The sequence below is a fragment of the Eulemur rufifrons genome, chromosome 23, assembly GCF_041146395.1.
Source record: "Eulemur rufifrons isolate Redbay chromosome 23, OSU_ERuf_1, whole genome shotgun sequence".
NCBI classification, from domain to species: Eukaryota; Metazoa; Chordata; class Mammalia; order Primates; family Lemuridae; genus Eulemur; species Eulemur rufifrons.
Genome location: NC_091005.1, coordinates 31,839,214 through 31,867,066, shown reverse-complemented (window position 1 = coordinate 31,867,066; position 27,853 = coordinate 31,839,214). Strand labels below are relative to the sequence as shown.

General features: G+C 37.7%; 1 protein-coding gene across 1 annotated transcript; it reads right to left on the bottom strand.

Annotated features, from left to right (window-relative positions):
* Positions 1 to 33: 33 nt before the first annotated feature.
* VPS35 (VPS35 retromer complex component) lies at positions 34 to 27,830 on the bottom strand. The gene is made up of 17 exons (XM_069456636.1): positions 27,782 to 27,830; positions 21,808 to 21,906; positions 20,344 to 20,440; positions 19,324 to 19,447; positions 18,643 to 18,825; positions 16,827 to 17,040; positions 15,085 to 15,168; positions 14,561 to 14,670; positions 12,024 to 12,120; positions 11,769 to 11,917; positions 10,021 to 10,228; positions 9,455 to 9,610; positions 7,105 to 7,227; positions 3,672 to 3,851; positions 2,460 to 2,699; positions 1,947 to 2,090; positions 34 to 979 (listed from the first exon to the last, which is right to left on the bottom strand). The coding sequence occupies exons 1-17, from the start codon at positions 27,782 to 27,784 to the stop codon at positions 800 to 802; spliced, it is 2,391 nt and encodes a 796-aa protein (XP_069312737.1). The 5' UTR covers positions 27,785 to 27,830; the 3' UTR covers positions 34 to 799.
* Positions 27,831 to 27,853: the final 23 nt, after the last annotated feature.

Here is a 27,853-nt window from a genome sequence, read left to right as displayed (position 1 = left end):
CCAAAATTGTTAAGAGCAACTTTATTGTTTCACTGGTGCAAAAAAAAAGAAAACACAAGAAACATGATAATTATGATGCATTTCCCTCTAAATTTACAATAATGAATGTTGTACATAAATTATATGAGGTCACATTTTCAATTTTATACTATTTAAAACCAAATTACTTTGATAAATATGACCAGAGGACAACGTTAAGTTCTTAGTAGATGGCTGAGTCCAAATATGCAAAATATAGCTTCTGGTTTTGACCGTGGTACTTTAAGATTCTCCAACATGCATTAACATATTCTAGTTTTAGGAAAAATGTTATACACGGCCTTATTTTGCATTAGGGAAAAGCCCAAGCTGAATTTCACGTGGTATTCCTTTCCACTAAATTAATCTCAAATTGGACCAGAAAACAAAGAGACAGACACTTTTGGGTTAGTACTCCCCAGTAATGAAGAAAATACACAACCAACAATGAAACAAAACAGAAAAAAAAGGAAGGAGAGCTTCATTAGTAGCTGAGATAAGTGGTTTTTGTATTTGTTTTTTACAGATCACAGGAATTTTCAATAGCAGATCAGTCATGCTACTGTCTGTTCAGCAGACAGACCTGAACACTTATGAAGTGAATAACTTTATTAAGGTCCTGAAGGTGAGTGTCACAGGTGCTGGGTAAAACACAGCACAGGTAAGATATGGGAAGCCTACCTCAGCATTTCTCAAAGGCACAATCTATGGACGGGAAACCTAGTATAATAAAACCCTTACTGAATACACATGGAAAGGAGTATGGTGAGCTGGCTCCTTTTTAGAGGATGAGACCTTCATAAATTGGCCCCTCAGATTCTGGTGACTCCCGCCTCAAGCGCAAATGCTCCAGCGTGTTATGAAAATGTTTGTTAATCTGCTCTGTTTCTTCACTGGACTCAAGATTTGGGAGGTCTTCTCGGATCTTTTGGATAAGCTGATTTAAAACCTGAATTGTTACCTACAAAAAAATATGTACAATTTCATGATCAACAACATACCACAAAAAATAAGATAATTTAATAACACTATTTTGAGGAGCTTGTGTTACTCTCATCAATTACTTGAGTAATTATGAAAAAACAAAGATGAGAACATGATTCCTGATTTGAGGAACAACTATTGACTATTTATCAAAAAAAAAAAAAAAAAAGGGATCAAGCAAATTATTTAACCTATAAATCTTGACCAAGACTGTACTGCTCAAAGGGTAATGCATTTACGAATTATCCTAAACTAGTCCATGATGACAAATCAGCCCACTGTTTTATATTTTTCTTTTTTTTTTTTAATTATTTATTTATTTATTTTTTTTTTTTTTGAGACAGAGTCTCACTCTGTTGCCCAGGCTAGAGTGAGTGCCGTGGCGTTAGCCTAGCTCACAGCAACCTCAAACTCCTGAGCTCAAGCGATCCTCCTGTCTCAGCCTCCCGAGTAGCTGGGACTACAGGCATGCGCCACTATGCCCGGCTAATTTTTTCTATATATATTTTTAGCCGTCCATATAATTTCTTTCTATTTTTAGTAGAGATGGGGTCTCGCTCTTGCTCAGGCTGGTCTCGAACTCCTGAGCTCAAACGATCCGCCCACCTCGGCCGCCCAGAGTGCTAGGATTACAGGCGTGAGCCACCGCGCCCGGCCTGTTTTGTATTTTTCAAATGGATAGTGATTATTTTTTACAATATTCCTAAGCAAATGAGATGAGAATTTTCTTGCACACATTAGTTCTTCAATTAGGGAGCCGTATCTATATAGACAGAAAAGGATTTTGAAGAATGAAAGAAACTAGTAAGTGGACTTGCAAACTCTGACCTTGTAGACAAAACACAAAGTATCAGAATGATACACCTTTGTATGTATCAAATCTCCTAAGAGCAGGAAGGGAAAGTATTATTAGTTCACTAACAACACTTTATGAATTCACTTACCGCATCATTTTCCTTTTCATAAAAATAGATATATCTGTTCAGAATTTCTATAAAAAGCTGCACTTGTAGAGAGGGGTCCATGCACTGATTTGCTATTTTTAGAGCTTTCTTTAGGCACTCCATTACCCTCTTGCCTCCATGAAGCTAAAATAAAAGGGCACGGAGATAGTGCAGAGATTAATGAACTGCAAATGTCCCATTTTCATACAAACAAACGCAACATTACCGTGCTATTTTGTAAAAGGGACACAACAAATTTAAATCCTCTTCATTCTTCTTTTTTTAAATATACAGCTCTATTGCTATGTTATAACATCCTCAGAGTGGAGGCTTCACCACAGGGTGAAACTCTCTGTACATCACCGCCCACCTTCATTTCTTTTAACAAAACAAAGCAAGTTTCTTTGTCAGATTTCCAAGCACCCAAATGTTTCACCTCCAGAGCACAAGGCCATGGCAACCAATCCCTGCTAATGATCCAGTCTCCTACGATGCAGTCAGGAACGGCCTTACCTCCTCCCCGTTTTTGTCTGTGTTTCTGCCCGACCAGAAGAGATGTGCACAGGTGCTCACGGCTCGGCCCTGGTCGGGTTTCTTCAGAAGCTTGGATGCAGCAAGTGCACACTGAGTCCTCAAGGGCTCATGATTCTCTTCACTGAAGCACTTCATCCTTTCAAAGGTACCAATGATCAAGGTGATGGCAGCCAGCTGTGCTTTGGAATCACTGATTTCATCTTCATACAGGGAAAATGCCTAGTGGACATAAAGCAGAAAGGACTTTTAGGGACCAACCATCTACTAAAGTGTTTTCCAAAGCACTTCCCACCAAACCCCCATCCTGAGAGACGTTCTACAGTTCCTTCATGTCAGAACGTGCTGGGTCCTCTCTTGGAGAGGCACAAGACACAGCAGAAATGGTCAAAATGCTGACAAGTTGCAATAAAGAAACCTGTCTCAGAGCCAGGTGAGATGATACACACCTGTAGTCCCAGCTACGTGGGAGGCTGAAGCACGAGGATTACTTGAGCCCAGGAGTTCTAATGCAGCCTGGGCAACATAGTGAAATCCCACCTTTTAAAAAAAGAAGAGGCCGGGTATGGTGGCTCACGCCTGTAATCCTAGCACTCTGGGAGGCTGAGGCGGGTAGACCATTTGAGCTCAGGAGTTCGAGAGCAGCCTGAGCAAGAGTGAGACCCGGTCTCTACTAAAAATAGAAAGAAATTATCTGGCCAACTAAAAATATATACAGAAAAAATTAGCCAGGCATGGTGGCGCATGCCTGTAGTCCCAGCTACTCGGGAGGCTGAGGCAGGTGGATTGCTTGAGCCCAGGAGTTGGAGGTTGCTGTGAGCTAGGCTGATGCCATGGCACTCTAGTCCGAGCAACAGAGTGAGACTCTGTCTCAAAAAAAAAAAAAAAAAGAAGAAGGAAACCCCTTTGAACTTTGTTTAACCCAGAGTTCCTGAATTGCCCTTTTTTCCATGAAACACTTTTACCATGATCCACTTGGAAATCTTAGATTTCGTCAGCACCCAGAACTGGTCAGTTTTGCTGCTCCATGCCAGTCAATGACTATACTATTACAGGTTCCATGACGAGGGGAAAGCAGTAGTTGCATGTTCAGTGCAAAGGGTAAATCCACCTCCACTACCACCGTAACTACAAACAAGTGTTTGAACTTCGCAAAACTGACTAGACAACCCAGAAAAGAGAACAGATCATCACCTGGGACATAAATTCATATGCTACTGTTTCATGATTTTCAAAACCAATTTCTCCAGCAGCGAGCGCTCCTTGAAGAAAAAGTCTTAAGGGTAATTCTGCCAGCTCTGCTTTGATCAAAGCACTGATAGTCTGGTGAGCAAATGAAAAAATCTTCTGGCATTTCTTTTCCCATTTGTCATCCTAAAACAAGAAAAAATATTTAACGTTACCTTAAGTTCAAAATTAACTTGCTCAAGAATATCCATTTTATTTACAGCTTCTAATAGAACAAAACAGTGAAAGCACTAAGTTAAGCTTACAGTTTTCCTGTCACTTTACTTCTCTGTCTCATTTATGGAGTACACAACTCAAGAAGATATCTTCTCAAAAAATCCATTTAAGCCAGGAGTGGTGGCTCACGCCTGTAATCTTAGCCCCCTGGGAGGCCAAAGCGGGAGGACAGCTTGAGGTCAGGAGTTAGAGACCAGCCTGAGCAAGAGTGAGATCCCGTCTCTACTAAAAATAGAAAAAATTAGCCGGGCTTGCTGGCGAGCACCTGTAGTCCCAGCTACTCAGGAGGCTGAGGCAGGAGGATCACTTAAGCCCAGGAGTTTGAGGTTGCTGTGAGCTAGGCTGATGCCACGGCACTCTAGACTGGGCAACAGAGAGAGACTCTGCTTCAAAAAAAAAATTAATTAAAAAAAAAATCCATGTGAGATTACTGACTTTGCAATTTTTGTATGTTTGGTATTTATTTTTTCTGATCAGAAAAGTAACATTCCCAAATTAGGAAAATACTCAAAATAATCCACAAATCATCCCTAAAACTACCACTCAGCAATAATCACTGGTAACATTCATTCTTTTTTTCTATGTAAATAATGTAACTGGGATCTTTGTGTATGGTTTTGTTTTCTACTTTAAAGTAGCTTACTGCAAACAGTTAAATAAAATTGGGCCTATACTTCAAATAATTTGTATCCAACTTTTCTTTCACTTTATTTTGTCATAACGATTTTCTTCATGACACTGAAAGATATTTTAAATTATTTTAATGACTGGAAAATATTGCACAAACTGGATGTAGCATGATTTATTCGCTCCCTTTAGAAACTACCTGTAATGCTGTAATTAATGAACATTCTGTATGCACAAAGCTTTACTGGACCCTGATTACATCCTCAGTATAACTTCTCAGTAGTGGAATTATTGGATCATTTAGCACTCTACTTACATATTGCTATCTTTCTAGAAAGATTATAGTCATTTACACTCCCAAGTTTGTACCCTTTAGCAACCACCATTCTGCTCTCTGCTTCTATGAGTTCAACTTTTTTTCTAGTTTCCACATATAAGTGAAGTCATGCAGTATTTGTCTATGTCTAGTTTATTTCACTTAGAATAATGTCCTCCAGATTCATCCACACTGATATAAATGGCAGGACTTCATTTCTATGACTGGATAATATTCGTGTGCGTGTGTGTGTGTGTGTACACACAGACACATCACAATTTCTTTATTCATCTGTTGATGGACACTTAGGTTGTTTCCATATCTTGGCCATTGTGAATAATGCTGCAATAAACATGGGAGTGTAGATGCTGATGTCATTTACTTTGGATATATACCCAGTAGTGGGGTTACAAGGTCATTTGCAATGTAGCTCTATTTTTAGTTTTTGAAGAACTTCCATATTATTTTTCATAATGGCTATACTAATTTACATTCTCATCATCAGTATACAAGAATTCTTGTTTCTCTACATCCTCACCAACACTTGTTATCTTTTGTCTTTTTTATAGTAGCCATTCTAATAGGTGTACGTGGTATCTCATTGTGTTGATTTGCACTTTCCTGATAGTGATTTTTTTTTTTGAGACAAAGTCTCGCTCTGTTGCCCGGGCTGCAGTGCTGTGACATCATCATAGCTCACTGCAACCTCAAACTCCTGTGCTCAAGTGATCCTTCTGCCTCAGCCTCCCTGAGTAGCTGGGACTATAGGCACTCACCACCACGCCCAGCTAATTTTTTTTTTGTTTCTATTTTTAGTAGCCCTGGCTACTGTTTTGTATTTTTAGTAGAGATGGGGTCTTGCCCTTGCTCAGGCTGGTCTTGAACTCGCTGACCTCAAGTGATCCTCCCACCTTGGCCTCCCAGAGTGCTAGGATTACAGGCGTGAGCCACCAAGCCTGGCTGATAATTAGTGATGCTGAGCACCTTTTCATATACCTGTTGGCTATTTGTATATTTTCTTTGAAAAAATGTCTATACAGATCCTTTGCCCTGTTTTTAATCAAATTATTTGTTCTCTTGCTATTAAGTTGAGTTCCTTATGTATTTTGGATATTAACCCTTTATTAGATGTATGGTTTACAAATATTTCCCCCTAGTCAATCTGCTGACTGTTTCCTTTGCTCTGCAGAAGTTAGTTTGATATACTCCCACTTGCTCACTTTTGCTTTTGCTGCCTGTATTTTTGGTGTGAAATCAAAAGAATCATTACCAAGATCAATCAAGGAGGTTTTTCCCTACGTTTTCTTTTAGTTTTATAGATTCAGGTCCTGTATGTAAGTCTTCAATCCATTTCAACTTCATTATTGTATACAGTATAAGGTAAGAGCCTAATTCCATTCTTTTGCATGTGGATATCCAGTTTTCTCAATATCATTTATTGAAGAGACTGTCATTTCTCCATTGTATATTCTTAGCACTCTTATCAAAGATTAGTTTATAGCATATGCATGGGTTTATTTCTGGATACTATTCTCATGTATTGGTCTATATGTCTGTTTTTATGCCAGTACCATACTATTTTAATCACTATAGCTTTGTAATATAGATTAGTTGCTATTTTTATTGTTATGTTCACAAGTCACTATCCACTGAAATGCCGGAATAGAGAGTGAATGAGAAACTGGCCTTATAAAAATTGGCCAAAGGTGCTATGTCATCCTGGTAGGTGTACAGAATAAATCTGTTTTCTACATTAGAAAATTAAGTTTACTAAGGTTTGTGCCTTCACATAGACCTGGCTGTCCAACTTTCAGGTACATCAGATTGAGGTATTTTCTTTAAAACTACACCACTGAAGACTTAAGCCATGATTCTGTTTGAGAAAGAAATAAGTTCATAAAAAATTGCATATAACTCATGACTATGCAATGCCAGGTCCTTTCATTAAGCAAAGCTAACCTGAATTAGAACCTAGGAAAAAGTTGCAGCATAAATTTAAACTGTTTTAATCTTTCATTTCTAAGTGTTTTTATGTGATCCCTCAGCTGGTATGTGATCCACCAACATGGTAGGAACACTTAACACAAATTGAGAGTTACTGAAAGTGGAATTTTATTATACCACTGTCTATTTTTGTATGTGTTTGAAATTTTCTAAGATAAAACTAACACACACAGGAAAAAGAGAAAGTAGTAATAACATACTTAAAAGTAAACCCACCACTTTAGAATTCTCTTTGTATCGAAAAGCCAGCTGGTATGCTGCAAATACCAAAGGTGGCAGTGTGAAACGAATCCGTTGATTTCCACCAGCTCCAAAATGTTTTCGTGCTGTGTTTAAAATCTGACAAAAAAAAAAAAAAAAAAACAACTTTAAAAAATCTTTTCCATCCTATGATTAATCACTAATAAAATGAAGTGGGAGTTCTAATCATCATTGCTACCATTTTGTGAATACATACAATGTACCAGGCTTTATGATAGGTACTTTATATATTTGTCTCCTCAAGTTATCATAATCACCCTATAGACAAATGGGGAAGCCTGAGGTTTAGACAGGTTGTGTAACCTGGCCAAGGTAGCTAGTTAAAAGTAGATATGGTTAAATGTATTTTTATACACACATGTACAAAGTATCCTTTGTTCTTAAGAATGCAGGCTCTCAAGTAAGACAGAATCACATTTAAAAGGATTCTAATACTTACTACCTATGTGACCCTGGGCAAATTATTTACTATTTACCTTCTCTTAGCCATAAGCTTCATTTGCAAAATGGGATAGTATACTTTTGTAGGGTTGTTGGGAAGATTAAATAACACATATGACCTGTTACTAGTACCTAGCACAAGGCATATGCTCAGAAAATGTTAACTACTGTTTTGACAAAAAACAGCTATATGCATATTGCTGGTATATCATACCTTCTTATTCAGAAAAATATTAAGACCACTTAAATCAAAGCAAATGCCAATGCACTCTAAAAGAAGCATTATGAAACATGGCTGTTTCCAAAAAAATACCATTTCAGAAAAAAAAAAGAAATAGACAAGAAAACCATAGAATTCATAAAATACTTTTTAATATGTGTGACACAATATGTGACATATTCAGGTTTTGTGAATTTCTCTGCTATAATAGATGGGTAAGAGAGCTAATGATCCTGTCCTTAAATGTCTCTGCACATGGGAATAACTAATCAGCCATATACACGGGGAAGGCACACTTCCGAACCACTGCATTTGGTATGTAACAGAAAATGAAAATACAAACACACAAATACATACAATCTCAAACAGAAATATGAGGGAATCAGTTAAAATACTTGACCAATCAGACAGTCACTGTGTACAGATCACGCAGCTCACAGAACATGATACCACAGGGCTTGAAGTGTTTGTTACTAAGCCAAGTCACAGACTGTCATACTAACGACAGAAGTCAGCCTCTTATTTCACACCGATTATGAAGGAGCATAAGAATGTCAACTATGACAAAGAAAGTCAACAGAGGGAGACAGTCAGGACACATCCATAAGCAAAGGTGTTTCTCATTATAGCAACCCAACAGCCTTCCGCATCCAACAATGGGTAAACTACTTTTCCAAACAATAATTAAGCAGCCAACCACGCTACCCTTCATTACAATAAATTATCCAGTATCCAATACCCCCACTTAGGCAACATGTTTTATTTATTTCACAAAGACTTACTGAGGACTAATGATAAAGAAAGAGAGAACCTCATCTGTTTGTTCTTTATCAGGAAAAAAGGGTTAAGGAAAAGGCAAACTGAATTTTAAAATCTTCCACACATTTTCAATGTGACCAACAAATACAACTTATATTTGGAAAAGTTGGAAAAATAAATGAAATTGAATAAGGATTATGCTTCTTATGTTTTAAAGTTCACTACAATAAGCAACTAAACATTTCTAAAAGCAATGCAGTTCAGAAAGAAAATGAACATGGAATAATTACGGGAGACACCTAAGTAAGAAAGAGACAGGCTTTTCTGCAATTCTCAAGAAGTCTTCAAAAGCAATTAGAGCAACTGACTTATTCTGTACATTCTTTTTTTTTTTTTTTTTGGAGACAGAATCTTGCTCTGTTGCCTGGGCTAAAGTGAGTGTCGTGGCGTCAGCCTAGCTCACACACAGCAACCTCAAACTCCTGGGCTTGAGCAACCCACCTGCCTCAGCCTCCCAAGTAGCTGGGACCTACAGGCACACGCCACCACGCCCAGCTAGTTTTTTCTATATATTTTTGGTTGTCCAGCTAATTTATTTCTATTTTTAGTAGAGACAGGGTCTCGCTCTTGTTCAGGCTGGTCTCAAACTCCTGACCTCGAGTGATCCTCCCGCCTCGGCCTCCCAGAGGGCTAGGATTACAGGCGTGAGCCACCAGGCCCGGCCCGTACATTCTTTATAAGTTTACAAACAATTATGCAAATTATGCCACGAATCTTTAATTCAGTTTCAATTATTTCAAAACCTTTTAAGACCAAAAGTCAAATTAAACTACTTTAAGCACTTCAAGGAGCTGATGAAGGGTAATAGTAAGCGTTAACTCATACCAAGTACTGCTGATCAGGGTCCTCAGATCGCAGAAGATGAATGAATCGGCCCACAAGGCTCTGCTCATCGGCAAAGTCTTCTGGATCAGGATCTTCTACAGGTTGATCTGGCTGATCTTGAATCAACGTGGACACCAAATTCATTATGGAATCCACCTACAACATAAGAGACACAAGAAACCCACTGAAGTGAAACCATCGGTATATAAAGCCATCTCAAAAGTGTTTCCAGTTGTGTAAGTTATAAAATAGTTTCAGGAAGATAATTCTTTTTTTGGTGATAAAGTCAACACATGCATGTCAATACACACATATATGGACAAAATCTAGAAAGATCCACCAAATGTTAATTAACAGTGGTTATTCTCTTTCTGGTGAGATTGTATTTTATAATTCTTCTTTATACATCTCTAATTTTCTAATTTATATAATGAATAAGCTACTTGTAACTTTTCTTTAGTAGTGAATTACCCTCCCTGCCCACCTCAACTGTCTAGGTCTCCAGGTCTAAAATTGTTTAACTACACTGTCTGTTCCCCTAAAATAGCATGGAGGTATTCTCTTACCTGGTCTTGAGAGACAATTTCTGTGTTATAATCCAGAACATTACTAAGTACATAACAACTCATGCTCTTTCTGGACTCGTAGTCAAAGTACTCAAAGAGTGGGTGAAAATGTTTTAATTTCAAGACTGTTAAAATATTGTTGTAAGTGTCAACAGGTATCTTCAAAAGTCTGGTGAGCTCCTTGGAAACTGCACTACTGGTAGCAATACTACAAAAAGAAAAACAGCAGCCCTTTAATGAATAAAATTAACTTTCTTTTTTTTTTTTTAATATATTTTTTTTTTTTTGCCGGGGTGAAGGTGGGGGACACAGCATAGATGGTGGTGGAGAAGAGTGGCAGATCACCCTCCTCACCCCAAAATTAACTTTCTATACATACAAATAGCACTTGTTTTGTAAGTATTTGAAATTTTTCATTTACACCTTAAAGGAAATGGGTCAAGTGAATCACAACACTCCAGAATATTCCAATGATCTCCTTCTAAGAAGATAAAGATGGCTATCTAAACATGAACACTTATTCATCTATTATTGTTCTATTGATACAAGATAAGATATCATCTCCAACTCATGAACAGGTTGTAAAGTTGAAGTTAAGATGATTGTCTAGAATTTGACAACATTTCTAAGGAAAGTATTTTAAGTAGTAGTTTGGTTCTTAGAGCAGGCAACACTATTTTTATGTTCATGATGAAAATAAGTAGAAAAAAATTCTACGCAAAACCAAGAATTCAACAGAATAGAAAAATACATAAACTGTATCTTCTGTGTCAGATGTTGGTGATTAAGAAAAAGCAGGTTGAATTTAAGGTAGTAGTAGCTTGTAGGAGCATTCTGTGGACACTGAGGCATATGTGGGCATTTATTATAACCTCTTTAGAGATTGGTATTTCTAATTATTTTGTCTATTTTTTCTTTAAAACTCACTTACTGGGGGAAGATATCATTTAATTTTCTCTCACACTTAACAGTCAAGATCTGGACTCTTTTTCAGTTCACAGAAAAACGAGAATGACCAAAAGAAAAAAGGTAATAAAAAGATTAAAACAAAAAAATAAAGAAGAAGAAATTTTCCTGATGCAGCTGAACCACTGGAAGGGAGATGGAAAGGAGAAAGATGAGATGAGGTGAAATTCTGAATAACAACAAGAAAAGAAGGGGGCTTGGCTGGCCCCAAGTCCAGAGCAGTAGAGAATGGGACACAAAGGGAACTGCCAGGAAAGGCAACAGGATTAGAACTGCCCACAGTGGCCACCAGAGGCTGCCACAGGTCTAGGACAGAATAGTTGAGGAAGCTTCAAGTAGGAAACAGCATATTATACTTTCAAAGCTAAAAATACAAAAAAATAATTTTAAAACAATTTAATTCTGTACCTTAAATATACATATGCCCCTAGTTTTTCACAATTTACTCATCTGTAGGAAACTACTTCTTATGGAAATACTGCTTGATGAAGTTTCCTTACCAGTTTAAAAACAAGCTCATTCATATACAAAAAAGGGGTCTGAACTGGAGACACTGGTCCCTGAACTGCCTATGGTCCATGAGTGCCACTCCTCCTTCACTAATGTACACAACCAAGGAATTGGGAACCACTTTCTGACAGCTTTGGCACCAAGTATGACAGTCTTAATACATGCTTAAAACAAGACAAATGCTAACTTTTCAAAAAACAACCAAAAAAAACAAATCTGGAACAAAAAATGTGCTCTGTGAAGATTTTCACAAAAATATAACTTTGACTTACTGTTCAAGGTTGAGCTTATTGAATATCTCCACTGTTGTTTCTAGAACTTTATCAACATAGTCCACACGATCAGGGTAACATTTCATTGCAAGATTAATGAGAGAGACTTGCAAAGATACAACATCCTCTGAAGGCATGTCTTGTCTCGACTGGAATGTTTAGAAAACCATACAATTTATTTTAAACAACTACAAAAGGATCTACCAGCAAAGAAATTTCAACGTTTTGAGAACTTAGGAGAAAAGCTATACAAACCTGTATCACTGTAGCCACCTGCTGTGAAAATATGTCAAACAGTTTAATATCTGCTGGGATTCCAGGTCCATCTTCACGGTGAGCAAATAAAGCTAATCTAAAAAGGCAAACAATCTTTATTTCAAAAGATATAGGGATTTGGGTAGTGGGATCATGGATGACATTTTATTCTTTATTGCTTTTCTGTATTTTATATGAGTGTATTTCTCCTAGAATAGTAAAAAGGCTTTAAACGAAAACATGGAGTGTAGTTGATCCTTCCCTCAATTCATCGTTAGCTACACGGTTTTGCTAACGATGGCTCATCTCATAGGCTTTCTCCTACTTCATGCCGTACTACACAGACTTTCAGCAGGTCAATTTAAAAAAACTCTTTGAAGCCTAATTAAGGATATATGGAGAGAAATACATTAAAGTGACAAAACTATTCAACAGCCATGATTTAAATAAATAATCTTTAAAGAATAAAAGTACATAGACTATTTTAAGATTCTGCATTTTTACTACTATAAAGTATAAAACATAACTAATTTCAAAAGTATAAAGTTAACTTTTATTTCCCACATCTTAAACTATTCAAAATAATGTCTGTTTCATTCTTATTATGTGTTTGTCAGGGTCATAGCTGCATCTACATTGAAGAATCACTACTGACAGGGATGGCTAAATGACATTACATCCAACATGGGAAAATCCAGTTTCTAGCTTCCTGTAAGGGTAGGCCCAATAAGCATGTAACTTTGCCGCCTAGAACTGAGCTGATATTTGGAGAATTCTGTTATATAAATTCTCATACTTTAGAACTAATAGTTTAATTACATAGTTAAAAAAATAAGAAAAGGTATTTGCAGAAATAAATCTTCGCTTCCATTTCCAGTTTCATGACAATGCTCACAAGTATGACAGATGTTATGTACTACCACACAGCATGGTTGCTAAGAAGTCACTTGTTAAAGCCATTATCAAAGGCCAAGTTTTTTGTTTTTTGTTTTTTTTTTTTGAGACAGGGTCTCTCTCTGTTGCACAGGCTAGAGTGCAGTGGTGTCATCATAGCTCACTGCAGCCTCAAACTCTTGGGTTCAAGTGATCTTCCCACCTTACTCTCCCGAGTAGCTAGGACTACAGGCATGTGCCACCCAACCTGGCTAATTTTTTTATTTTTTATTTTTTTGTAGAGACGGGGGTCTCGTTATGTTGCCCAGGCTTGTGTTGAACTCCTGGCCTCAAGTGACCCTCCTGCCTCTGCCTCCCAAAGTGCTGGGATTATAGGCATGAGCCACTATATCTAGCCCCAAGCTTTATATTTTTAACCAAGTAAGACCAATGGCTAAAGAAAACAGGGGATATACTAAACATATTTGATACTTAAAAATTCTTCTTTAAGAAAATGTGATGATAGGATGATTACTTGAACATTCTTTACTTATTTATTTATTTATTTATTTATTTTGAGACAGAATGTCGCTTTGTCGCCCGGGTTAGAGTGAGTGCTGTGGTGTCAGCTTGGCTCACAGCAACCTCAAACTCCTGGGCTTAAGCGATCCTACTGGCTCAGCCACCCAAGTAGCTGGGACTACAGGCATGCGCCACCATGCCTGGCTAATTTTTTCTATATATATTTTAGTTGTCCAGATAATTTCTTTCTATTTTTAGTAGAGACAGAGTCTCGCTCTTGCTCAGGCTGGTCTCGAACTCCTGACCTCAAGCGATCCACCCACCTCAGCCTCCCAGAGTGCTAGGATTACAGGCGTGAAGCCACCGTGCCTGGCCTACTTGAACATTCTTAATCATCTATATCTTATGGCTACTTGCTAAACTCTAAATTAAATCAGTTCCCACTGAAAGATAACTTACATCATGGCAAAAAACCAAATTTTGTTCTTCAGTGATCTCTGGATTTGTAAGATTTAAATAACGGTTTTGTACAACAATATCTTTAAATGTCAATGAAGTGCATAGATTAAAAATTCATTATCGGCTGGGCGTGGTGGCTCACACCTGTAATCCTAGCACTCTGAGAGGCCGAGGCGGGAGGATTGCTCAAAGTCAGGAGTTCGAGACCAGCCTGAGCAAGAGCGAGACCCCGTCTCTACTAAAAATAGAAAGAAATTTGCCAGACAACTAAAAATACATAGAAAAAATTAGCTGGGCATGGTGGCGCATGCCTGTAGTCCCAGCTACTTGGGAGGCTGATGCAGGAGGATTGTTTGAGCCCAGGAGTTCAAGGTTGCTGTAAGCTAGGCTGACGCCACGGCACTCTAGCCCAGGCAACAGAGCAAGACTCTGTCTCAAAAAAAAAAAAAAAAAAGAAAAAAAAAAAAATTCATTATCTCCATGCCTCCTGCACAATTAAAAGCTAAATCTCTTTCATGCCTAACCCAGGCATACCCACACTCACAGAGCTAAATTATTTATAGTAAAATTACATTAAAATCATTGATATAATGAAGATACAACAGAAACAAATAATTCACAAACAAAGCTTATTCATCATTCCCAAGTCAGAGCATTTATCCTCCAGTGTTGGAAGGTCTTACCTATCAATTAGAGCAATGATTATGTTTTTCACGTTTACATTTTGGTGTAACTCGGCGCAGGCCCGAAGAAAAGGATTCAAAGTCTGGAGGTGGAACTCATCAGGGAAAACCTGAAAATCAAATAATTGATAGATATCAGTAAAAGCATTTCCAGTAACATTCAGAACTCACGTATGGTATTTAAAGTTCACATATGTAGAAAAAAACATTTTAATCTCATACAACTCAACTCAAATACACTATTTTTGAGCCTCTCTAAACATAAACCCAGACAGAAATATTCCACTAACCAAAGTACACCTAAAATTAAACAAAAGCTAGTAAGATCTAGGAAACTCAGAGATTACGCTTTATTTTCGAAGAAAAAAAAAACACATCAATACAAAGACCAAGTTATTAGTTGGAGACAAGAAAAATCTTTGTTCATGAAAACTTATTTTCTATTCTAAAAAGATTTTTTCAAAACAATTTAATGAAAGATAAAATGGGTCCTTTTAAAAAATGAAATAAATGTTCCCATCTACCTGAATAATACATTCCATGAGATATTCTTGAGCCAAAGCATCCCTACAATTCACAACTTGCTCCAATATGCCAGTCAAAACAATCTAGAAGGAAAAAAATCATGTAAATGAGTTCAAATATTTTCAAAATCCCGAGCTATTCCCTTAACAACATATTTGAACTAACTTGAAAATAATATTTAAAATTTTTCTCACCTATACTTCATTTCTAAACTTGAAAATTATACAGATGTTTTAAACAAAAAAAGTCTTAGCAAAAGTCAGAACAAAGCCCATTTTGTCAGTTTTTTTTCTTTACGGTTTGTACTTTTTTGTGTGTCTTCAGAAATCTTTGTCTAATACAAGGTTGTAAACATTTCCTCTGTTTTCTTCCTTTTTTTTGAGACACAGTCTCACTCTGTTGCCTGGGCTAGAGTGCCATGGCGCCAGCCTAGCTCACAGCAACCTCAAACTCCTGGGCTCAAGTGATCCTCCTGCCTCAGCCTCCCGAGTAGCTGGGACTACAGGCATGCGCCACCATGTCTGGCTAATTTTTTTCTATATATTTTTAGTTGTTCAGCTAATTTCTTTCTATTTTTAGTAGAGACGGGGTCTTGCTCTTTTTCAGGCCTGTCTCGAACTCCTGACCTTGAGCGATCCTCACGCCTTGGCCTCCCAGAGTGTTAGGATTACAGGCATGAGCCACTGCGCCCGGCCTGTTTTCTTCTAATACTTTCAGGTTTTATATTTAGGTCTCTGATCCATTTTTAGAGTTTTTCTATATGATATGAGGGAAGTCAAGGTTCAGTTTTTTTTTATTTGTTTGCATATAGATGTCCAATTATTCCAGAACCATTTGTTGAAAAGGTTGCCTTTCCACTTTTACAAAAATAACTGATCATATGTATGCAGGTCTATATTTGGCTTATCTAATCCAGATATTGGCAAATCTAGCTGACTGCCTGTTTTTACAAACAAAGTTTTAGTGGAACACAGACATGCCTATTCACTTCCATATGGACTGTGGCTGCTTTTGCACTATACCTGTAGTATTTATGAGTTGTAGAACATATGGTGTGCAAAGCCAAAAACTACTTACTGTCTGGTCCCCTTTACAGGAAAAGTTTGGCAATCCCTGCTTTATTCCTCTCCATTGATTTATGTGTCTATCCTTTTCACCAATATCACATGAACTTACTGTAGTTTTAAAGCAAATTTTTTTTTTTGAAGAGAAAGGGTCTCAGTCTGTTGCCCAGGCTGGAGTGCAGTGACACCATCATTGCTTAGTGTAACCTCAAACTGTAACCTGAGGGCTCAAGCGATCCTCCTGCCTCAGCCTCCTGAGTAGCTGGGACTACAAGTGAGTACCACCACACCCAGCTATTAGAGTAAATCTTGAATTCCAGTTGTCTGAGTCCTCCAACTTTGTTCTTCTTTTTTCAAAATTGTGGCTGTTCTGGTTTTTTCATATAAATTTTAGAAGCAGCTTGTTGATTTCTACAAAACAGCCTGCAGAGATTTTAACTGAGATCACACTGAATCTCTAGATAAATTTAAGGAAAATTGCTAACTTGACAACATTAAGTCTTCCCACACAGTGTATCTATCTTTCAGTTTATTTAGGTCTTCTCCAAAAAAAGCCATTTTAAACTGTTTTGCAATGTAGTATTATTTATTAATAACAAAAATATTCTGAATTTAAAAATAAGATTCAGTTAGTATCCCACAATGTAAGAAGAGATGACAAATAAAAAGATACAAACCTGTTTGTAACGTTCCACATTTACACCTTCCAACTGACTGAGGCGCACCAAATTTGTTCCCACCAAAATTCTCAGCTCTTGTCTTTCTCGTTCCCTTTTTTCTCTATCTCGGCTATGGCCTTGATGTTGCATTCGCACCCAGAGCTTGTTCATTTCTGCAAAGTTGAGTAGTACAAAATCCATGGAATCACTGATATCGCCAGTTGTTTCTTCACTGCAAAGAAACAGTTGGAAAAATATTTATACAGTATTTAAATTACAGGACCAACTTACTACTGCCAGTCTCCTTTGTGCATTTCCTTATCTCTGTAATACACCAATGTTTTTATAAAAAAACATTTTCAACTTCAGTGGCTTCGTGTTAAATTTCAAGGGGAACAGATTCCAAGAGAAAAAAATGCCAGGTAGAGGTCACAAGTTTAAAGGGGCAAATTATTTTCCCCAACTCGCTATCTTGGGCCAACTGGATGCATTCTTAAGTCAACTCCCTTAAATCAAAAAGGCTAAAAAAAAATTGTTTTTATTTTTTTGAGACAGAGTCTCGCTCTGTTCCCCGGGCTAGAGTGCCATGGTATCAGCCTAGCTCACAGCAACCTCCAACTCCTGGGCTCAAGTGATCCTCCTGCCTCACCCCCCCACCCACCGAGTAGCTGGGACTACAGGCATGCACCACCACACTAGCTAATTTTTTCTATTTTTTCAGTAGAGATGGGTCTCGCTCTTGCTCACGCTGGTCTCTAACTCCTGAGCTCTAGCTCCCTCCTTAGCCTCCCAGAGTGCTGGGATTGCAGGAGTGAGCCTCTATACCTGGCCAAAAGGCTAAAAAATTTAACACTTATGGTATACCGCTAACTACATCATTTTATTGTTGAATGTTTTGTTTTCAAATGGAATATAAGCTTTTTGAAAGAAGAGACAATGTATTTCCTTCCTTAGTTTTCTGTATCTCCTAGGATGGGGAACTTAGCTTTCAAAATTTTTTATTAATTAATAAATGTTCAAAATGAAGAATCAAATCATAATAAAGCAAATAACTTTATCAATTTCTCTATACTGTTAAGTTTTTATCTTTTCCATACTATTTAAAAAGGAATTGATGCAGATACACTAAAAACCACTGAATTCTATACCTTAGAAATAAAATAAATGAATAAACTTTTTAAGAAAGGAATTAAGTCCTTCAGTCTGGGACCTGTCACATGAACAGCTCATCCAGTCCTCAGCCTGCTGACCACCCGACACTGCTGTGGAATAAAAGTACAGCAGATTCGCCTACTAGAACACTGGTCCCACAAGAGACAGTAGTCTGACTTTTGTTTTTTCTTTTTTGGAGTACTATCTAATTTGTGTGCACAGATAATTAAAATCACTCACATTCCAGTGTAACTAGCAGTCTATAAATTATAAAAACTGATAGACATTCAAGAAACAATCATAAAAACCAGCTGGCTCATGGCGAAAGTTAAGCATACTTCATTATTTCACCACAAATACAATTTTCAAAATGTAACTTGTGTTAAAAATCATACTTTCAAAGAATATTTAATGTAATAGAAAAATACTCAATTATATTAAATGAAAAAATCAGGTTCTGACAATCCAAAGACATAACTTACATGGATCACATTTTGGATCATACCACATATTTTAAGGAGTTATCTATCACAGAGGAAATCTATACACAAAATGCTACCAGTGGCTGACTATGGGTGGGAGAATTACTGATATTTTTAAATTTCTGTACACTTTTCTATACTTTTTATATATTCTACAATGAAAAAACATTACAACTAAATCAAGAAAGAAAATCACTTACTCTGTTGGTTCTCCTTCATCAGGTAAGATATTCCTGGTACACTGAAGAAGATAATTTCGAAGAAATAGACCCCTCAAGGGATGCTGCACACCACGGCACATTTCTACCAAATCTTTCAGAATATCTTTCCTGGACTGAGGAAATGACTTGACGTATACAACGCCAACTGTGATCAACAGATAACTAGGAGAATTATGAGAAAACATTTGATTTCAGGAATTAAGAATTTGATTATTTCCAAACACATTGAATATAAACATATTAAATAAACAAGTTAGGAATTATATTTTCTCCTGTACAATGAAGCAAATATTATCTGATTTAAAATATAACCACTAACTCCTAAAAATTTATGTGTACTATATATAGATATATATCACCTTTAAATGTATCAGGAAGAGGAAAATTGTCATCATATTAATTTTTCTAGTAGTCAAGACATTACACAAAATAGCATATCCATTTTTTCCATTGCTAAAATTCTGCAAATAACTATATAAAAAGTAAATTTAATTATGATAAAACTTTAAATAACAGTGTATCTACCAAAACATTAATCTCAATTTGTTAAGAAATTAAATACCCTTAAAAAAATTCTTTTAAAAAGGCTGCTAATTTTAAAGGACATAACATAAAGTGGGGAATGTGGATATAAAAGTCCTCAGATTGTTAATTACTTACAGCCTTGGGATAATGTTTCCAGCGTACTGTACAAGTTCATAGAGATCTGCCACTTTTCTTCCTTTAGCAAACTCATCTGTCAGGTAGACCTCCAAGTAGTGTAGTTCATCAGAAATAGCCATATCTTTTAATAATGATTAAGGACTAAAAATAAACATAAGCCAACCTAAGTAAAACCCTGGAACTTGTTAGAGTCATTAAAACTACTGGGCAGATATCTTAAATCTTAATCCTTAAGAGGGAGTGTTTAAGTGAGGACAATTTCAGCTGGGCTTTCTTTACTTCAAAATAAATGTTTTAAAGGATATATGGTGAAGCAAAGCAGTAAATACAGTGATTACCTGTCAGATTGCTAACAAATTTTGAAATGGCAAATGATGGAATTCTTTTCCATTTCAGAGTCCTGTATGACAAATTCTAAGCAATAAAGAACCCATCTGTTTCATGGAGGGTCTGAAAATTAAGATAGGCTGGGCGGGTGGCTCATACCTGTAATCCTAGCACTCTGGGAGGCCCAGGCGGGAGGATTGTTCGAGCTCAGGAGTTCGAGACCAGCCTGAGCAAGAACAAGACCCTCATCTCTACTAAAAATAGAAAGAAATTAGCCAGGCAACTAAAAGTAGAAAAAATTAGCCAGGCATGGTGGTGTGTACCTGTCGTCCCAGCTACTCGGGAGGCTGAGGCAGGAGGATCGCTCAAGCCCAGGAGTTTGAGGTTGCTGTGAGCTAGGCTGATGCCACTGCACTCTAGCCTGGGCCACAGAGTGAGACCCTGTCTCAAGAGAAAAAAAAAAAAAAAAAAAGTATGATATAACAACCCATTTAAAGAGGTTTTAACCATAGATAAAGGGTATTCTGAAAGTTTTTTTCTCATTTAGCACATCGACATGGAGAACGAATACCATTTGACTAAGACAATGAAGAATAATGTAATGCCAGAGAAATTCAATAAAGAAGAAAATTGGCCTTATCAAGAAAAAAGTATGGTCCAAATGTTTATTCTTCAACATCTGAAAGATACAAAGTTCATAGTAGCTCTTTGGTGATAACATAGAAGTCCGGAGTTCACCAAGCATATTAGAAGCATGTTTCAGAGCATCCATAAGCTTGTTTTTGTCCTACAGAAATAAATACCAAGAGAATAGATCAGAATCCTTAATTTAAATAAACATTTATTTTGGTTGTATGAACTTTTTACATCAAGGACTTGTTACATAGTTTTAAAAGTATAAATCCCTTAAATTATTTTAACCACATTAAAAAAAAAATCAACTTTAGTTTCACCTTGCTTTCTCTTTACAAAAAAGAAAAAGATGCATGATTCCTCACCAGGGCTATAGAGCTTGGCAAGACTTACCTATCTAGGACTGTTAGCTTCCTGATATAACACTAATCTTTTCAGCCTCTAGAGACTAGAAAACTAGCTCCATTAATTCACATTTTACCTGCAATCAAAACAGCTGGCATACCAATTCTTTTGAAGCCAAGACACTATCCTGACAATGGCTGTGTCATAGGTTAAAGACCCTTCAGAGCTGTGTGAAATGACTACCATGTAAGTTTGCTGTCTCCTGTGTTCTTCAAACCCTCCCAAATGTCCACATGCTCCACTAAACTCATAAATGAAGACAGTTCCTTGAGATATAGGAAATACTATCCATACCCAGAAAGAAGCAAAGAATAGCAAATCCATTTTCTCCATTCCAAGACATTTATTTTTCATTCCAAATTTGTTTGCAAGGAAACCCATACAAGATACAAGAGCATATTATTAATACTAAGCTTTAGAAACTGTAAGACACTTTACAAAGTATCATCATCATAATCATCATCACCACAGCAACTTATGGCTTAAAGTACCAACCTATTCAGTTCAATTCCTTACATTTTAATCCAGAGGATCTATAGTATCTGCACAGATTATCCCCTAGCCTATCTTTTAGAACATGAAAATATATAAGTAGGTATTAAGTATAATTGTTAAGCTAGTTTCTGCAATAAACATATCTATTCAGGATAAAAATTCAAGTTTTCAAGATATTCAAGGAGAAAAAAGCTGACTAATTCAAACTGAAAGCATTTAAATACATTCATTTAACACGTATTTATTGGGCACCCACTACATGTTAAATACATCTCAGGTTTGAAGTATAGAACCAAAGAGTCTAGTAATTCAGGTCAGATATTGGCATGGTCATAATACAGTAACATGTAAATAAAAGGCAGGGTCTCTTGTTCTCATGAGCTTACATTCTAAAAGGGAAGATGGATAATCCCAAACCATAAATATCAATATGAGTAAACAGGGCTCTCTGTTGACGTTGCTCCACAGAATGCCTGAGAGACGTGGGACTCAAGACAGATGCTAGTGGACACTGAAGATTAGATTTACCAGAAGCAGTGGTGCTGTTAACTTTAGAAAACACTGCAGGTGCTTTCTTAGGAACACAAACTGCACCTGTGCCTCCCACATTTTCATCCTTACCAGGCATCTCTTCATCTGGAATGACTGGACCTTCACAGCCTGTATAGCTTCATCCAAGAGCTTTTCCTGCTCATCCTGAGGCGACTGCTGTGTTGTAGGCTGAAAAAAAAAAAAAAATCCATTAATGTCTCACAAGCACATTCTTCCAGCAAATCTGTTATTTCTATAGATCTAGCCATAGTCCTCTCCAAGACTTTCCCAAAGGCTCATTCCAGCTCTGTATCTCAAACCCATTCATCAGTTTTTGACAGCTACTGAACACACAGCTGTGCCCAGTCACTGAGGTTAACAGCATGTGATTGATGAAGGAAAACAGTAGTGTATGAAGAATCATCTTTCTCAGAAACTGATTCAATATTCTTGTGGTAAGCTGGCCTCAAAGAAATCTGTGGTAGTTCATGGCTGTGTTCTGCTCATCAAACCAGAACATAGTCATCCAACCAATCTAAATCTTGTGACAGGTATAGCCTAACCCAAATCTCTTTTGAAAAGTCTATCTTTTCCTCTAGACTATTTTTTATCTGTATTTTAGCCTATTCTTAGACCAGTGAACCAGTTTATGAGAACAATGACCACCTGCCTCCTGCCCAGCAATATATAACAAGGAACTAAACAGCTTAGATATAAAATAGCTGAAATTATCGTTAGTGACTTAAAGTAGAAAATGATAGAGTACTTTCCTCAAATACCTAGCTTATCTCATTTCAAATACATGGATCTATAGCTATAATGCACAAAATATATCTAGATACTCTTCTCTTTGCCATCAGCAAAAGTGCTTGCAAAATGAATTAGATCTCCCTGTCCAGAAGAATTAACCACTACTTCATGCTGTATAAACACTGTGTCTACATCTCTACCATGGCATGCATGACATTACAATTATAAATGATGGTCATTTTTACGTCCTTGGGACACAACATACTGCCTGATATATGATGTTCACTGCATGAATGAAGAAGTTGGTTTTAGAATGTTTAGGTTATATATTTAACAAAAAAAAAATGACTAAAGAAGGAAGTATCAATACATGCTACATGAATGACCAGAAAATGTTATGCTAAATGAAAGAAGCCAGACACAAATGGTCACATTTTGTACAATTCCAGTTACATGAAATATCCTGAATAGGAAAATCATCCATGGAAACCAAAAGAAGACCGGTGGTTACCAGGAGCGAGGGGAGGGAAATAATGGAATTGTTTAACAGATATACAGGATTTTCTTTTAGGGTGAAGAAAATGTTTTGGACCTAAACAGGGGTAGTTGTATAATACCACAAATATACTAAATACTACTGAACTGTTCACTTTAAAATGGTTTATTTTATGTTGTGTCAATTTCACCCCAATTTTTTAAAAAAGACAGTGCCTCCCACACAATGAACCCAAAAAGTAGAAGGCAAGGACTTACACATAAACGTGAAAGTAAAATCTGGTCTGTTTCATTAAAACAATCAAAACAACATTAGCCACCTCTAAACTAGAATAGTTTATAAAAACTGAAAACTCTTGGTCTAATTTTGGAATAAGAAAAAATTAATTGAATAATGAGCAATGCCATGTATCACGCTTTTTTTCCTATGACAAACTCTAGTAAACTGAGTTCCGCTGCAACCACTCTTCCTCACAATCATAAATAAATTTTAAAGAAAAAGTTAGGTGTCTTTTTTTTTTTTTTGAGACAGAGTCTCACTCTGTTACCCGGGCTAGAGTGCCATGGCATCAGCCTAGCTCACAGCAACCTCAAACTCCTGGGCTCAGGCGATCCTCCTGCCTCAGCCTCCCAAGTAGCTGGGACTACAGGCATGCGCCACCACGCCCGGCTAATTTTTTCTACATATTTTTAGTTGTCCAGCTAATTTCCTTCGATTTTTGGTAGAGACAAGGTCTCGCTCTTGCTCAGGCTGGTTTCAAACTCCTGAGCTCAAAGGATCCACCCACCTAGGCCTCCCAGAGTGCTAGGATTACAGGTGTGAGCCACTGCGCCCGGCCAGGTGTCTTTTAAACTTTACTTAAAGGGAACATTAATTTATACAGCAGAACTATTAGCATAAAATGCTGGTTTCACCAGGATGACATCAACATGTAAGGATTCTGGCTTAATGAAATTTACTATTTATCATGGGCTAGTCCTCTGAGAATTTTAGTGAAACCAAGCTATCATTGAGATTGTTTTAGCTCCTTACCTCTGGATGTGATAGATTTAATAATAATTTTAATCAATGGATTTCATTAAGTTCAAATGGTCAACTTAGAGATGAGGGGTGTGATACATCAGGACATTTTTTATAATAATTCCTTTTTTATTGTGATAAAACATACATAAAATTTGCCATTTTAATCATGTTTAAGTGTATGTACTTAACATTAATCACATTTAAGTAAGTGTACAGTAGTTAAACATTAAGCACATTCACACTGCTGTACGGTCATCACCATCATCTATCTCCTGAACTTTTTCATCTTTCCAAATGGAAACAGACACTCTATACCCATTAAATTCCCCGCCCCTGCACAAGGCAATTCTTTTTTTTTCCTCTGAGTTCGACTACTCTGTGTACCTCATATAAGTGAAATCACACACTTTTCCTTTTGTGTTTGGTTTACTCCACTTAGCCATGTTTTCAAGGTTCATCCATGTTGTAGGACATGTCAGAATTTCCCTCCTTTTAAAAAGTGAATAATATTCCATTGCATGTATCTACCACATTTTGTTTACCCATCCATGGATTGACATGCAGGCTGTTTCCACCTTTTGGCTATTATGTATAATAATTTTTATTATATAACAAATGAAACTGTGGCTATAAAGAGATTATAAACAGTTCCAAAAATATTAGTATAGAATGACTAGAAAGATTCAGTGGTCTATAAACAAATGAATAAAATTTTAGCAAAATTCTTTGTTTTTAAAGGCCCAGGGGGAGGCTGCCACTGTGCGGCCCAGGTTGGGGCCGCAAAATTCTTCTATTTTGTATCAACTGGGCTTAAAATTAATAGAAATGTAAATACAAAATATTGAAAATTACAGAAGACAACGGATTACAAAGTAGGCTACAAATGAAGAAATAAAGCTATGATAAAGAAATGGACTTTTACATGTTACTCATAAGACAATGTAGTTACATTAACAACAGCTATTCTACAGGCTATTCTTCATGCTCTTCCTGGGAAGGAACAGTTATTATATGAACATACTATCATTAAACACGAGCCAGGCAACAAATGTCTCCTCACACATTAAAGTGGCTTTCCATTTGCAAATAACTGCTTAACAGCTGCATGGATCAAAAAAAAAAAAAAAGGAAACAGTATAGAATCAAGATCAAATGAACAATTGTGATTAGGTTCATTTTAGCTTGGGAACCAGAAACAGCCCTCTCAAGTCTATGGTTATAAGGTACACAGCAAAACAAAGGTTATCATGAATGGATCACTTATAAAATGACTCTACATTCAAACAATGTACTTTTGTTTCCTCATATAAAACAGGGATAATAAGAGTACTTGCACCACAGTTATGAGGAATAAATGAAATGACACAGAAAAAGCTCAAACCACTTACTAACAAGTAATAAGTGTTACAATTATGATTACATCCCAATACAAGGTATTATTTCTACCTATCATAGAAACCTATTTGTTGGTTAATCTCCTCACTCAAATGCTGTAGATGTAATCTGACAATGCAATGCAAACCAATTATAAAATGAAAACTAATCTCACAAAGATATAAAATTTCATTATGAAGGCCGGGTGCAGTGGCTCACGCCTGTAATCCTAGCACTCTGGGAGGCTGAGGTGGGCGGATCGTTTGAGCTCAGGAGTTCGAGACCAGCCTGAGCAAGAGCAAGACCCCATCTCTACTAAAAATAGAAAGAAATTATATAGACAGCTAAAAAAATATAGAAAAAATTAGCCGGGCATGGTGGCACATGCCTGTAGTCCCAGCTACTCGGGAGGCTGAGATAGGAGGATCCCTTGAGCTCAGGAGTTTGAGGTTGCTGTGAGCTAGGCTGACGCCACGGCACTCACTCTAGCCTGGGCAACAGAGTGAGACTCTGCCTCAAAAAAAAAAAATAAAATAAAATAAAAATTTCATTATGTTAATGAAAGTGCTATTTAAAAATGATGACACAGTGCAAATTAACAACTGAAGTAGTAAGGATGATGAGGAGGGAACTTCAAAAATATAATCTGAATGCCCAACTGGTGCTAATTTCATTTGTCAATACATCTCCCCAGAAATCCTATGACAGAGCACACTTGAACATTCAATTCTCCTGGCTTCATCTATTGGCAGGCAGTACCCTTTCTTCTCACCTAGGGAATTTCTGCCCACCCTCCTTAGAGTCTCAGTTCAAATGTTACTTTCTGTAGCCTTTCCCAAACTCCCCAGGCAAAACTCTCTGTCCCTCCACAACCCCAAAGCACTGAGTTGACACTGCTAGTAAAGCAATCCTCACACTACATTACAGTAAGTTCCATGAGCACGTCTCTCCCACCAGACTCTTAAGTGCCTAGCACAGCCCATGACATTGAAGGCACACAAAATATTTGAAAAACTGAATTGCTTCCTAGAATTTTAGGACTGAGAGGGGCCAAAGAAGGCAACATTTGTTTTCAGATGCAAAAGTGAGACTCAAAGAAGACTGAGTGACTTGCCCAAATCATAAAGACAGTGGCTGTGACAGGACTGACACTGAAGTTTCCTTTCCCAATAAAACCCATGAGGACAGAACTGTGTGTCTGGCTCGTTGCTTCCAAACTGGTTCACCCAGCAAAGGACTGAGGTGTGTGGTAGACTCTCAAGTGTTTTCCATTACAAAACACTATAAATGTCAATACATAAATGTTGAGAAACAGACAAATCCTATACCGGTCTTACATCAATTCCCAATTGTAAAAATTCTGAGAAATTAGCAAAATTACCTTGTATGACAATAAATTATATGAAAGTAGTGTACGTCAAACATTTAATCTTTTCTGACATTAACACATTTAAAGTGAAATCTGTTTCCATGCCTACGGGTTTACAGAAGCCTGTCTACCTAGAGTGAATAAGACAGTTAAAACTGACACACGGCATACCAACATTCTAAAACATTATTCACACAATGCAGACTATGTCAAATGCTAATAAAGTGCAAGTGATAACTTGCCTCTGTGGGGACCAGAGACAAGGATTCACAATTTGAGGAAGTTCAAGTTTACCGGCCAAAAGCCACAGGACGATTTGCTGCCATTACAGAGAGAAGCTAAAGAGAATGACTACTTCCACCAAGTAAAATCCTTGGATTTCATCAATGGGACACGAGAACCAGGGTGCCCAATGAACAAACGCTAAAGAACAATCAGTATCCTTTCCGACTGTCGGGATTAGTGGAAGACAGCATGTCCTTCCAGGAAATTCACGTAAGCAGGTCCCTAGAATTCTCCGACAAACACTGCAGCCGAAGGGGGCTATGACGCCAAGAAAGGCCAGGAACCATAGAGACCTTCCAGCAGGGCGTGGGGCCGGCCCAGCACAACTAGGCACAAAGGTGTTAACCCAACATGTGAGAGGATCCCGGAGCCGCCACAGAGCCGCAGGCCCTCGGCATGCCCCTAACCAGGCTGGACGATCAGATCTAGGACTCGGGCTCCCCTCATGGCGGAGGTGGCTGATTCCATGACAGGCGGCCACAGGCCTGCACGGACCCCCGGGGTCCTACAGACCGAGTCACCCCTACAGAGAGGCCGCTCCACCTCAAACAAACGGCCGCAGCCAGGAGCCACCGCCCACCGCAGCCCGGCTCAGCCGCCTGCGGCCTTCCTCGGGCTGTCCCCCACCTCACAGGCCAAGTCGGGCTGGTGTTAGCCCCAGTCAGGCTGCAGGGCCTCTACTCCGCCCGAAGGGCTCCAGGGCGGCGGGAGAGAACAAGGGCTGCCAGGAGGGTCCGCCCGGGGCCCACCGCCCCCTCATCACTCACCATGGCGACTCCCCAGAGCCTGCAGCAAGCAGCACCCACCCCGCGAGGAGCCTCCCGTGGTCATGTGACGCT